The sequence below is a fragment of the Homalodisca vitripennis genome, chromosome 7 (genome assembly GCF_021130785.1).
Source record: "Homalodisca vitripennis isolate AUS2020 chromosome 7, UT_GWSS_2.1, whole genome shotgun sequence".
In the NCBI taxonomy this organism is placed as follows: domain Eukaryota; kingdom Metazoa; phylum Arthropoda; class Insecta; order Hemiptera; family Cicadellidae; genus Homalodisca; species Homalodisca vitripennis.
The window spans coordinates 128,793,295-128,808,619 of NC_060213.1; the positions used below are offsets into that span (position 1 = coordinate 128,793,295).

The following is a 15,325-nucleotide window of genomic DNA, read 5'->3' on the forward strand; positions in this document are numbered from 1 at the left end:
CGTTAAATACACACAGGTACAATAGACATTGTCAGACAATATAAATATATATAATCTATTAAAGTTCTATGGTGGTTATAACACAGTAATAAGTAATGTTTTTCTGTAGTAAGTTTATACATAAGTGGTTTACTTTCTAAAACTATATAAAAAAAAATTGCATAATAAATATTCACCAGTGCTAAAATTCAAATACTTACAAATAGGAAACACAAATGAATAATTTATCACAAAATTTACATTGAAAAATGAATATAACAAATTAAAATAGTTTGACTAGAATGCTGAGCTTAAATTAAAAGATTTCAAACTGGTACAATTAAAACTAACATATAAACAGTACAAATTAAAACAACATTTATAGTTAAAAAGATGTATCAGACCATTTAAAACAGACTATCAGAAAATTATGGTACTTGTATCACAGACTAAGAATTCATCCACAGAGTAAAAAGGTGCAACCTTAAACCAATTCTTAAGAACTGTTTTAAATTTATTTAGACTCGTTGTCCATGCACTATCAGGTAATTTATTAAACAACTGCACCTCCATAAAGCAGTGACTTTTTTAAAATTTTTCAAGTCTTACTGGTATTAAATTTAACATATATTTAGCTCTTGTATTATAATTATGGATGTCTTGACGCACCTCATATTTGTCTAGATTTTCTTTAACTCTCATTAAGCAACAATATATATACATAGATGGTACTGTCATTATGGAGAACTCTTTGAAAATCGGGCGACAAGATTCCCTACCCTTCACATTCTTAATCAATCTTAGAGCTTGCTTTTGCCACAAAAAAACTCTTTGGGCTCCACTACTATTACCCCAAAGAAGTATTCCATATAACAAGAGTGAGTGAAAAAAGGCAAAATATGATGTTATTAACATTTCTCTACTTACACATAAACTTAATTTACGTAATAAGTATGTTACCCTAGATAGCTTTGTACATAGACTACTTGTATGAGTATCCCAACTAAGCCTGTCATCCAAATGTACCCCTAACAGTTTAACTGATTTACTTCCACTTGTTACAGCAGTTCTTAAACTGAAATAAATATTCTCTGTTTTACTATTGTTTACATTTAAGAAATTTGCTCTAAACCAATCACAAGCTACCCTCATTGCATTACCTTGCACCAAGTCTAAGCTAATCAGGTCTTTACCAGAATTGAGTAAAGTTGTATCATCCGCATATAAAACGGACATACAGGGTACACTAAAAGCAAAATCATTTATAGCTACAATAAACAAAAAAGGCCCCAGGACCGAGCCCTGAGGGACACCCATTTGAACTAATTTGAGCTTTGATACGTCAGAACCTTGAGCTACCATTTGCTTCCTATTACTTAGATAAGAGGTCATTAAATTCAATTCTTTACCCTGTATACCGTAACAATGAAGTTTTTTTAAAAGCAGATCATGAGATATACTATCGAAAGCTTTCGACAAGTCAATTAAAGTAGCTGATAACATATCTTTACATTCAAAACTTCTTAAGATTTTTTCAACAACTGATTCAACTGCTTTGATAGTGTTTTTACCAGGTAAAAAACCAAACTGCTCCTTACTTAGTAGTTCTCCCTCAGCAAAGTAATTGTACAGTTGGTCTTTTATACAGCACTCAAAGACCTTACTAAATATAGGAACTAATGATATCGGGCGATAGTTAGAGGGGCACAATTTATCTCCTTTCTTAAAAATAGGTACAACTTTGACAACTTTAAGAGTATCTGGAAAAACACTCTGCTCAAGCATCATGTTAAAAAGAAGTGTTAAGGGCTCTAGAATAATATCTATTATTTCCTTGACTACTTTGTTGGAGAAACCATAAACATCTTCACTTTGTGATGAACTCAATTTAGAAACATACTTGAGCACATCTTTTGAAGGAATCTGCTTCCAGTGGAAAACGTTATTCTCAATATTCATGTCAGATATATACCTATTTAAAAACTGGATGGCAGCTATATTACAGTTACTTGCTACATTATTTACATTTGATATTGTTACAGAGTTAATAAAATAGTCATTAAAAATTTCTGAATCAATTTTTGTTTCCTGATTTGCAGGTCTCAAATTAGCTTCTAATCTAATAACATTCCAAGCAGCTTTACACTTATTTTTAGAACTAAGAATATAAAAAAAGTCAAGGCAAGCTACATAAACAAGGCTACAAGCTAAGACCAGGCACCAGCCTGCTAGCACATTTTACTCTGTTTGAACCTCGTAATTAAATTGTTTTATTGTATGACAACTAAAGTGAATATTGTAGATGCAATGTTTTTATTTACCCCACACTAAAGTTTACAAACATGTTCTGAATTACTGATAAGTTTGGGGCCATAATACTTTTGCTGGACTGAAACCATGGGTGTCACCAACGATTAGAATCTAGAAAAGTGAGGATTATGCATGAATTTCGAGATCCGGTAAAATATGCATGGATTATGCTTGAAATTTTATAATGTCCCTGGAAATGCTTAAAATATGTTCTTAACATCATGATAAGTCTATTAGTAGATAACAAAATCACAGAATAATCGCAGAAACGAAAGTTTATGTATTCGAGAAAGTTAAGTTTATGTCAACGCATTGAAAGACACAGAAATAAAAAAAAAACTAAGGAGCTTTAACTGGTGGTAGCGATGAACATCACCGAATTTGTTGCTAGCAATGAAATTCACTAGACTGCTGCAGCTTCGTGGCATTACCTGCAAATACAGCTGGTAACGATAAACTTTCACAGTTCCAATCTTAAATGCAGTAATACTGTATTACTGTTGTTTATATGGTTTTACAATGGATTAGAGAATTTGAAATTATTGACAGAGAATTTAAAAAGAGGTTTTGAGTGGCCACCTTGTTTTCGATTTCAGCTGTGAAGAAATCCACCCTCAGAGATCTGAACCACTGGTTAACTCAACCACTGCCAAAAGTTTAGCTCAACTAAGTGATGCATTGTAGGCTAGATCACAATCATGTGTGTGCACATGCATAGCCATTAAGAAACAATTTTTTTTAGTTCAATTTTCTCCACCACTTGTTTTCTATCACCTTATAGTTTCTGCAGTGTTTCAAATACCATTCTGCATTGGTTGTCAAGCTTTGTTCAAGGAAATCAACCAGCGTTACCCTCGTTGCTCCAGGAAACGGTTATCCCCTTACTGTCATCCATGTTTCATTACCAATCATGATACAATCGAGAAATTCATTACCAAGTATCATTAAGGAAGTTCAAAGATGCAGAATAGACATGCTTTAGTTTTTTGTAGTCCTCTGCGATGGTTTTTGGGAACCATCTGGCACAAAATTTGTGGTAGCCAAGCTACTGTACAAGAATTTTATGAAATAAACTGCATGAAATTTGGGGGAAATTTTCTAATAGTTCAGTGATTGTAATAATATTTATAAATTTATTCATTGATTTTCAGTAACAATAATCAGGCTAGGCTAATCTCATTGTGAAAATTGGTGTGGCCATTTTAAAAATCACACCACTGCCTAAGTCTGCTTTCACTCATTATCCATTCTCAAACTTGTCTCAAAGTTTACAATGGAATTCAATGGGTTTGTGGATTTTTGATTGCAGCACACATTTTAATTAGTCACAGTGAGAAAATTAGACCCGCTACTATAGTTCGATGCGTACGAAGCGGAGCTTAAGATCTTTTTACCCTAACATGGCGGCTCCAGCCCTGCCCACTGCCGAGCTAGTACCAAACCGCCTATTGCTTTCTGGACAACCATTGTACTAGAGCACTAGTCAAAAATAAATTTACATCGTCTAATAATGATAATACAAACAACACCAAAATGAATAGACAAGAATAAATTTTAATTTCTGAAAGAAAATGTAGTTATTTATAGCTTGTGTTCTACTAATAGTACTTTAATCATGTTTATTTGTTTATATTTCTCACAATAAATAAGTAAGTTCAATACCATGCAAACTTACAATAATGATGACTTTGTGGGTTGCAGGCAGCATTCTACGAGATTCTGAATGGCCTATGGGTGCGCAATGGGCTCCAGATCAAGGGCCAGGCGATGACATACATCCAGTGCAACTTCTGCAACTCCATGGTGGATGCAGATATGTACCTACTGCAAATTTGTGCTACGCAGATTCCCGCAGACACCTACATGCAGACTGTGATTGACAAGTCAGTGGAAATTTACAGAGTTTATAAATCACTTTATTTTCAATAAAATTTACAAACGGTTCAATGTTGGGTGCTCATAGAGCACGTTTGACTAAATTTCTAGCATATTTATACTGAATTGCTATTCAAATTAAAGTCATTTTACAGTTGGTAAAATAGCACAGTCTGGTTTTCTTCTTAGATGTTCATCCACTGTGAAGCTTTTCAAATAGTTATTTTGATGGTGTGTAAATGATACATTAATTGCAGCGAGTATACATTCCCCAATCGCATTCAGAAGTATAAATTCAACGCAAAACAGTAACAATATCAACATGCATATAAAGTGGTATAACTTAGTAAATATTTAACAAACTGAACAATTATATATAAGAATATAAAAGTAACAAATAATAAACAATAAATATCTAACAATAAATAAATTACAATAAGTAATAAATAAATTACAATATATAAGTGAAGAAATTTAATAAAAAACTGTAATTTGCTTCACTAATTACAACCTGCTTTTTATTTTCATTTTAAATTTTGGTTTTGTTTCAAAAATTACTTCCCACATTTGAAAAGCGTTTGTTTATGATCTTAGGGCCTTTATAGCTGAACTGGCCCATATAGTTGAACTGGCCTATATAGCTGAACTGTTTTCGTGCAATTTCTTTGGAATAACAAGGAACTTGTATTGAAATTTATGTGATAATTTTGTTGGGATGTTACTTATTTGGAGAACTAGCAGTTTTTATTGAACAAGGAAATAATACATGCATCTATTGCCAAGAAAAATATTCTTAAGAGGGTGCTTAGTAGAAACACAATGTTTTGCTAGCTAATGTTTAATTTTAACATGGATATCTGTTGAGATTTCAAAATTTGAAACTGTTTAATTTAAATGATTATAGGAAGCAATAAATAACCTCAAACAATGTTTTTGTTTTTGCTTTAAAAACAAACTGTAAAATTGTGAGTTTTAATAAAATGATTAATTTTTTTGTCTGCATCTACTACTATACTATATACAGTATTTTAGGTTTTTTTGGGTTATCTTAAAAATAATAAATACCCTACATGAACTACTAAGAAATAATTGTAAAAATTTGGAGTGGTACTCTAGTTGTAGCTTGAAATTGCAGCAAAGATATGAAAGTTATTTTAATTTAATTAATACAGATTTGACATTATCATATCTTGTTCATAGGAATACATTTTCAAAAAATGATCTAAAGGCACTTAAAGAAAAAAATTTTTATTATTGTAAGTTTTCAAAACATTGTTTTTAATATATTTAAACTCCAGAACAGACCGGGTAACGAGTGAGAAATACACAATTAATCCGAATGTAAGTAAGTACCAATAAATTCACTGAACTATAAGCACTGGTCTCCCACAACATCGGATAGAGTGTTGATTATGATGTGTGTTGTAGGTTCCACATCAAGGAGTGGCTCAGTCTAGTGTCCAACCCTCTAGCGGACAAGCAGAACAACGATACGGAACCTGAGACTCCCATGCTGGAGAGTTGTTTCACGTTCCTCGCTTCATTGATCAGTTTACGTACCAACCTGGGTACGTGTCAGCTGATACAGCAATATAAATAAAACATGATAATTAAAGGAGATGAAATAATTATTATGTCAATTAACTAAAACGACACATTATTACATATTAAGAAATTAATGAATTTTTTCTTTTACCTCGACACCAATACTACGTTAGACTTTCTTTTGATTTCTCTTTGAACTCTTTCATAAATTGATCTAGGGAGATTTTTTGAAAAAAATTGGTATCTTGCTATTAAATATGCCCATACACAAAGTTTCTTTCAAACATGGTTTGGTTGGATTAGACAAATCAATTACAATTTTAAGTATTGTGTAAATGTTCAACGTTAATTATTTGAAAGTAAAATGGATTTTATGATCAGATCTCAAAATTTAATATAAGAATGTAAAGCTTCTGAATTAATGGTTGCCAGTTTTTTTGTAATCAACTCCCGCCATACAAAATATTTATGAGCTATAAAAGCCATTAGGATTGTTGCTGTTACTAACTGTGTGGTTGCAGGAGCAAAGCAGTGTGCTCTCTCACAGCTGGAGATGGTCACCTTGCTCTGCATGTGTGACAAGACACACAGTCAGCTGATGGAACTGATGCCTGAACGCTGCGGCACTGCGCAGAGCCGAGATTTTGAATCCGTTCTCACCGAGGTACTGTAATTGTGGCTGAACGTCTTAATTTAAACATAAAGGGTGGCCTGGGAGTGAAGGAATACATTGTAACAGGTGATTGTAGACCTAAAAACAAGAAAAAAGAAATCATATAAACATATGTCTGGAAATGCTTTATTAGCTTGAAACAATTCAACAAAGCGTTCTAATCCATTCACAGAATTGCTGACACACAGCGTTGTCTCCTTGCTGAAGATGTTGCACTATTTGTATATGAAATTGATACAATCTGTGTAAGTGTAAAGTTCGCAACACACGAGTTTTTTGGATATTAAGTTGCATAGATATTCTGTGCGAACTTGTAGTGAGACTGCGTTCAACTGCGTGAAGAATACTTTTAGGAACATCTTCATATTGAAGCCCTCGATCAGATGAAATTCTTGTACTAGAAAAACAACCAGTCTCATAAAAATTCTGGTAAATACTTTATAATTTGGTACTGTACGTTGAGGAAACCGACATTGATATTCACCAACTGAAGCTTCAGCATTGCCATTACAAAAGCCATTCACGTAAGCCATATCTGCGTGAGAAAATACATGAGGCATTATGAAAACTGACAAATTTATAAAAACAAATTGAATTTTAATTTAATTTAAATTATTAATAAAGACAGTAAATGTTAAATGGAATTTGAAGTTAATTTTTCTTACAGATAAAAATGCAGTAACACTGATCACAACTAAAGTAACCAAGGATCTACGAATAAAGTCATACTATGTTCAAGCAGCCAACAACAGTAACAATGATTAGTGTTACCAACTTAATAATAAAGTAATAAATAATAAAGTTTAATTGAAACCGATCAGCTGATATGATACTGTAACAGCTGTTATTGCATTAAGACTGTTCAAAGTGCATTTACTTCAGTGTTTGTTTTCTTTAAATAAAAACTTAATTGATTAATTACAATTTGTGTACTATTGAGTTTTTTTTATATCACATTTAAAAAAATTAAATGCTCTAAAATCTTTATTCCTTGGATTTTATGCACTTGTTAGCCATTTAATAAAATTTTGTCGCCTTAAACGTAAAAATATGTTTTTTGACATAAAAATTTCGTTTCTAAAGCAAGTTAATTTACAAACTAAGGGACTTACAGTTATGGGACCTACAGTAGTTTATTCAATTTTTAAGGTCAAAATTCATATGAAATGATCAAATTTTTGTCTTAATTACTGCTCTAATAGTTGTAGTTTAGGTTCATTTAATCCTTCGAGTGAAAATCTGGGAAAAATCTTTCGTTTGTCTCATCTTACTAACGAAGCATTTCCAGACATATATTTATATGAACTTTTGGCTTGTTTTTAGGTGTAAAAGCACATGTTAAAATGTTTTCCTTTCCTCTTGAACCACCATGTAGTTTTACTAGCTGAAATTTCTCTATTATATTTTAACGTTAAAGAATCAGTAGTGACAGACAAAATGCTTGAATCAGGTGGCAGACTACAAGGCACCAAACCTGGAGGCCAGTGGGAACATGCAGCAAGGCATGTATGTGCCCAAGCCGAAGGTGTGGGAGGAGCTGTATGACCCCATCCATGTGCTGCTACGTGCAGTCCATCGTAGGGACTTCCAGAACTCCATGGACAGATTTACCGAATAGTAAGTATTTCATGACAATCACATTTATCAACAACAAGTTTAACTTATTTTAATTTTCAATAAATACATTTACGTTTTTGCACACTAGTAGCAAATACACTCGGCACACTTGTAATAAAATTCAACATAATCGAACATTTAATGTATATGGATTACTTTTCAGTTGGTCTTTGATGTTTCCGCTCCGTGATGCTATTGCACAGCATTTTATTGCACGGGAATTTTCCTTACACACTGTTAGAAACATTTGTTAGTCATTTCCCACCTAACATTGTGTAAGGGAAAATGAGGAAAATCAGGTCCTTTATAAACAGACCTTTTTTTCTATCAATCATTACTACCACCACTATTTGCTGTTGAGCCTAGGCCTAGGCTATCATCAATGTCAACTGTCTGTTATGTTTTTTAGTGTTGGTAGAACATCATCACCATTACTGTCAACTGTCTGTTATGTTTTTTAGTGTTGGTAGAACATCATCACCATTACTTTGTGTATTTTCCCAAATACTAGAATCATGGTCATTCTCAAACTCTGCATTAATTTTGAAATCAGAAAAAAAGACGTATTCAGTAACAACACATGGAGTTACTGATGTAAATACATCTCAAATGTTAAGAAACTGGCTACGACAAAACACAGCCAATGACAATCATTCTCCAGCTGTCATTATTAGGTCTTCAGATTGCCGGCAGAAAATGAGTGAAATTGACGTGATTACAATGTCAGACACAATCCGATATATGAGTTGTTATGTAGTGGTGCTGAAAAGTCTTGAAGCGGTCTAATATCTTCTGTTCTTGTAAATGTACAATCATAAAACTTTGTACAGTGACACAGAGTGTAAAATTGAATTTTTTTTCATGCAATCAGTAGCTTTTCACTACCTCAGGAGGATGGCCCGTAAAGAGTTGGTGGAAAATCTTAAATGTAACTATAGGTGATGTGCATACCATTGTAAAGGTCTTAATTATTAGTAGGTACCTGGACCCTTGCCAAATAAACCTAATTACAATGTAGATTGGATCCCATGTGAGGAAAATTATTGCAAAAAAATAAACTTCAAATAACCTGAAAAGTGAGTAAAATATGTCCCTAATGGTATTGTTGTGTTATTTTACTTTTATCCATGCAATTTTGGTCTATTCTTTATGTGTGTGAAATAAATATTACTTTTGATCAATTTGTTATTTTATTTTTATATTTTACAAATTATTACCTACAAACGTAAACAAAATATTTTAAAAGAAGGTATAGACTCTTTTGTAATTATTGATTTACCTTTGTAAAAACAAAAAAACAACAAAAATATTACATAAAAAAAAGTATTTAAAATATTTGGTTTGTATAATGTAAAAAAGCTATAACATAGCAGAAAAGAAATACAACCTGGGGGCAGTTGGTGCGATTTTTCATGAGACCTCAAAGGGTTAATAGAATTCCTGTTTGGTAACAAACACTCATAACCAGTGACGTGGTAAAAAATAAAAGATTTATTAGTTTTATATTAGTGAAAATGGAAAACATTTCAAAACTCAGTTGAAAACTCTTCTAATTTCGAGGGCACTTTACTCAGTTGGTGAGTTTATGATGGGTCGCTGGGATGATTAAAACCTAAAATTCTCAAAGACCATCAAAACAAATAAATTTGCCGGGCCTGTAAATCGTGTGAAAGAGGCGTGAGTGATACAATGTATGTCTGAATGGTGTATTGTCAGTATGAATGATTAGGTTAGGTAGGACGATTGTGATACAATGTGTGCATTGTCTGTTCACAATAAAGTTTATTATTATTATTATTATTAATTTAAATTGATTTATTTAATACATAAATCGAATGTGGTATAATAAATTAATATAGATTAGATTTTCAATAATTAAAGAGTTTACAGAACATTTTGTTTAAATTATAAAAAGTGACGTAGTAACTTGAGATTCCATTTATCATTTAGAATCATCTACCGATATATAAGTGACTACAACGAATATGTTAAAAATTTTTTTATCTAAACCACACCAATTAAGCATGATTTATAGAAAATAATTATTGAATTTAGATTGGAACTATGTTAAAAGAGGCAACGACTTGGAGCGAATAAAGGACAACATATATTAAAAATGTTAATATATGAACCGTGTGTTTCAGTGCCCAGCAGGTGGGAAGGATACGCAGTGGAGGAGTGGCCTGGCCTCCATTCCGCCCTCCAGGACCTGTACATACTGCGTACCAGGACCCACGCAAGGTCCTGCGCACGCGTGTGTTCCATGCCTTGGTGTGGCTGGTGCTGTACAAGTCTGTGGTGGAGCACACAGTCAGCGAACACGTCATGGCAGTTCTCATATACTTGTTAGAGCAGGCCATAGCGACAACCGACCCACATGACCAGCCAGACCAGGTGTGTCAAGTTCTATACTAACATTTCTAGAATTACGCTAAGGCAAGTATAAGGCATCATTTGTTATGAGTTGACAAGTTACTTGTGTTCAGGACTCTTTCATTGTACAAGCTAAAAGTATTACTTGGGATTAATAATTATTTATTAATCATTATTTTCCTATAGATATGAGTTAGTCAGACTTTAACCCTTAGACTGTTTAACAACAATTTATCGTTGTTAGTGTTTTTGCCGAGAACAATGATATGTCGTCTTTGTGCAATAAATTTTCTGTAACAAAATATTTTTGATAAATTATGCTGGAACAGTCTTAGCAACAATTTTTTTTTGTACCATGGGGGAATTTTATTTATCAGTTTTCTGCATAATCAACTTACAGTGAATGCGACTCACTACTGTCAGTTGTTATGGTGATGAAATTCGCCTATCAAAACAAAAGAATAGATATGCCCATCATTCTCTATGACGACGCCAGGCCTCTCATCGTGGTCTTGTCAAAGGAGACACTCGTAGAAAAGGGCTGGAAAACCCTTGAGCATCCTCCTTATAGCCCTGAATTATCCCCATGTGACTATTTTTTGTTCGTGCTTATGAAGGAATCGCTAGGAATAAAACGATTTGAAAGCAATGAAGAAGTCGAGCAGCACGTCTGCAATTGGCTTACAACTAACTCTTAAACTCTCTATGACCAGGGAATACTTAAAAAAGTAAAAATACCATTTTTTATCAAGCTAATTTTGTACTTTGATGTGTGATTCTTTCAAATCAGTGGACCCTATTAAGAAGTTTTCAAGGTAAGACTAGTGATTTTCCTATCAAATATTTATAATTGATGTTGGATAGATGGTCTTCTTGAATTTCCTCAGATTGCGGCGTCAACCTTGCATCTGAATGCGAACTATTGTATGCTGAACTATTGTATTGTGCCTTCAAAATTATTATTCAATATTTGACAACTCACAGTTCAAAATATGTGATCAAGACTATTATCTATTTTGATGATTATCAGTTAAAATTAGATTGAAAGTGAAACAAGCATGTAGAATACGTAGGAGTTTGTTGTTTGTTGACACCTATCTGTCCGCAGATGTGCGCGACTTCAAGCGCGGAGTCAAGGCAAGTGAGGGATACAGACCTAGCAGGATGGTACGAGACAGACTGGCTCTCGGCTAACCTGCGTACACCTATACAGTCCATCACATTGCCAGAACAAGTCTACGTCTGTGATAGTGATAGTGAGTATACACTTGTATACACTGGTAGAAGTAATTATACAAGTAGTTGTCACAATACTCAACAAGAGGCTCCTATACAGGGAGGAGGTCTCCAAACGTATCACCTGACAGAACTGTAGTCTCCATTTTCCCAAAGTGAGACTTGAGATCAGGAGGAAGCGCTTTTTGTATTTCGCCCCACAATTTGTTCAACGATCAAGTCAACAGTGTAGTTTTGTTTGAGAACTTAAAACTTAAGTTGAAAGATATACTGATAAGAAATTACACATCTTAAGGATAATTGAATTGACAATTAGTCTCTTCTCACTGTAAATAACAATTTAATTTTTTTAGATTGTCTAGATTTTATCTACATTTATTTATCCTTAATTTATTATAAAACGGTTGATTTGAAAGCAATTATTGTAAAGTTGAAAAATAAATACAATTTTATTTATGTATTGTTAAATAATTTATTAGCTTGTTTGACTGCACATTCATAATAAAAATTTTAATCTCGTAAAGATTTATAATTTAATAAAGTTTTTGTATTTCAAATATTACCTGCTTATTATTGAAATAATAATAACTACAGTTAATTTCAAACTTCTTTATTAACAAAGTTCCAGCTTTACAGTTTTTGGTGCAAATCGTAACGTTAAAAATATATAAATAATTATTAAAATAGTATGTAAAATGAAATGAAATGAAAAATGTCTTTATTGAATACAACGTAAAACATACTCAATTGGCGAGGTTAGGACTATTAAGTCCTCTCTTACACCTAACCAAACATTAATAAACTATACTATTAATGTAAAACAAGAACCACAATATAGTTTACATTACTATTTTACATTCAAAAATTATAATCTATATTTATATAAGTAATAAAATGAAATGAAGGTTCTCTATGAAACTAAAAATAAATAAATAGAATAAAACTTACAAGGAAATATGTACATTCGTACAATATGCATTTTATTACTTTTATTAATAATACAACGAATCACAAGTCTATACAATGAATTATAAATAAAAAATTAATGAGAGACAAGCAGTCTGCTGACCTCAGGTCGTTTGTTCCTCAAGTGCCTCAAGGCTATTAAAAGCTCTCCCAATCAAGTGGTTTTTAAAATTTGCTTTAAAATTATTAAGATTTTTTAAAGAATGGAAAGGAATTAAAAAGGTTAGGTCCAAAAAAGAAAATTGAATTTTGAGACAAGGAAAGACGGAATCGGTCAACCAAGTGATTTTATCTTGTGTCTGTCATAATTATGATTGGGGATTGAAAAGCTATGTTTGTTTTTAAACACAAAAACTACTGTGTGATAAATGAGGAGGCATGCCAGGGTGAGAGTACCACTTGATCGGAAGAACCTCCTACAGCTGTGCCGCTGCCCCAGACAACCCTTTGCAGTAAATCCTATTTAAGGAGTGACCACTGCAGAAACCCCAGAATAATGTGATTGCAGGTGACACGGAGTGGGTGCAGGTACACAGGAGGTTGAGGATGACCGGTGCTCCACCCCTGGCACTGCCGATACCGGACGGTACCATGCCGGCTCTGCCCCCAGTCCCGGCACTGCCGGCAGAGACGGGTGTCGAACCCTTCTCCCTGGCACTCGTCACACGCAACAACCAACCCGCTATCAGTATGTCTCATGTACTCGATATCCTTTAGTCTACAAACTACTTTCAAACAATCATTTGTTATAAATAAAGTGGAAGTAATTTACTTATAATGTAAGCAGCGTAATTTAAGTAGTTTTGCAATAATTAATGTAGTGCACACAACAGTGTGTCATTTGTTTTCAAGCAGGAGTACACGGCGCCTTTGCACACCACTTGTACAGTTAGCAACACTACTGCGTAAATAGAATTCTATAACCAAAGAAACATTTATTGGTTATATTATAACTTGCATGAAAAATTATATGAGTGTGCTTATATTAACACATTCGCTGCTGAAAAAATTTGATCGGTCATGGTAAATGCGGGAAAATATATTTTATTTAACTTATCCAAAATGAAGTCAGAGGAGCCAAAAAAGTTGTACAAGGTTGTCCAGGTAACCAACCCCACTGCCAGATTTGGTGATGTCATAACTGTGACAACAATTGATGTCAGCCGCACCTGGCACCGGTCCCTGCTTAGTCAGTACCGCAGGACACTGGGTCTATTACTCCCGAATGGCACTGTAACTCGCAGAAGAGATTTGTGCAAAAAATTGAAAACAGTCCATAAACATGGACTGAACTCACATCGGTAGAACTCTCTGAACTCGAATCGAAATCGTCCTGTTCACTCATAAAGTCTTCCACTAGTTCATTGTCGTCCTCCATGTTGCCTAAATACAATAATAAACACACATACACAGTCACCTTACACCATATACTACATACAATAAACAATACAGCACAGCCAGCGAACAAAAATTGTGAACTACAAACGGATTGTGAATAAACAACGTATGAAACAGGCACAACAAGCGGCAAACAGCACAACATTCCATGGCAACTGCTAGACTCACACTGAAATAATGACAGCCAAGCGAGCAGATGTCTGCTATTGTTGTCATCCGCATGGCGCGCCAGTATTGCATGACAATTGTCACCCGCAGCGAATGTGTTAAGTAACTAAATTGTCAGGCAGACTAACACAAATTGAGTCAAACTCTTTTTGATAATGAAAAACAACTTACTATGACTTACAAATATTACAAGATCTACTTTAAAATTTGAGAACTATAAATTGTAAAAATATTCTAAAGTGAGCTAAAAAAATTTAGTTGAAAGTTTTTTTGTGGATTTAGTTGAACAATTTATGGATTGTTGTAGTAAAGCGTTAGGCAATTAGCTTCATTATTCAAACCTCTGTCCTTTCTAGTAGGATAGTTTTGACCAGTAGAAACCCGTCAGATTCCTGCGGATTACAAAGAATGAAGTACATGAATAAATTAGAGTAAATCTATTTTTAAAATTCATGTTTACAGCAAAATAATTTTATTTTACTACAAACTGTGGAGAACATGTCATTGCAATCAAATTAGTGTAATGTTAGAGGTTAAAAAATAAATAAAAATGATACAGGAACACTTGTATCAACAACACAAAACTACAATATAATTTTGGTAGACTGAACTTGTTCTTGAGGTTTTTAATATAAAAATCAGTTTTCCTAACCTGTCCACCAATGTGCAGGTGACAGTGAACCTATGGAAGCCCTGCCGCCGTCCACACAGCCGCTCGCAGTGATGGCCGGTACAGAGATGGTGGCTGCCAGCAGCTTCTCTACAGCTGCCAGTAGTGGCCGTGCTGCCACCAGCAAACACCACCACCAGCAGATGGCACTGCCCGGCCCCAGCTCCAGTACCAGTGTGGAAGTTGCAAAGCGGAGGAACCATTCAGACACTTCGGTAAACCTCCCTTTACATTACTATTATTTTATCACACTTTTGACAGAGATTGCTTTAAAAGCTTTAAGAATTTCATAACTCATACATATAAATTTTCTAGTGGTACCTTTTATTATGCATACATTCAAACTCCTACACATAATGTAGCTATGATGGGAAGTGTTAATTAGACGTTCCACCTGATTAGACAATGAGTACACCTCTTCAGCTAGAATACACTTGATTTTGTAGTCTAGGTATCTCTGATGTCGAAACAATGCAATGAGTTTGTTATGAGTTTCATCGTCACTAACTTTTTTT

At 33.7% G+C, this 15,325-nt stretch overlaps 1 protein-coding gene across 3 annotated transcripts in view; it reads left to right on the top strand.

The window, feature by feature from the left end:
• The window catches only part of LOC124366308 (E3 ubiquitin-protein ligase Ubr3), a 119,320-nt gene that overhangs the window by 78,096 nt on the left and 25,899 nt on the right, over positions 1 to 15,325 (top strand). For 2 of the 3 annotated variants that reach the window (XM_046822750.1, XM_046822752.1), the window contains 8 exons: positions 3,991 to 4,172; positions 5,593 to 5,732; positions 6,231 to 6,373; positions 7,833 to 7,999; positions 10,144 to 10,393; positions 11,481 to 11,628; positions 13,083 to 13,262; positions 14,811 to 15,025. In XM_046822750.1, the coding sequence (XP_046678706.1) occupies positions 3,991 to 4,172; positions 5,593 to 5,732; positions 6,231 to 6,373; positions 7,833 to 7,999; positions 10,144 to 10,393; positions 11,481 to 11,628; positions 13,083 to 13,262; positions 14,811 to 15,025 (1,425 nt within the window). The remainder of the gene's footprint in view (positions 1 to 3,990; positions 4,173 to 5,592; positions 5,733 to 6,230; positions 6,374 to 7,832; positions 8,000 to 10,143; positions 10,394 to 11,480; positions 11,629 to 13,082; positions 13,263 to 14,810; positions 15,026 to 15,325) is intronic. The other variant, XM_046822751.1, reaches the window with a different exon arrangement.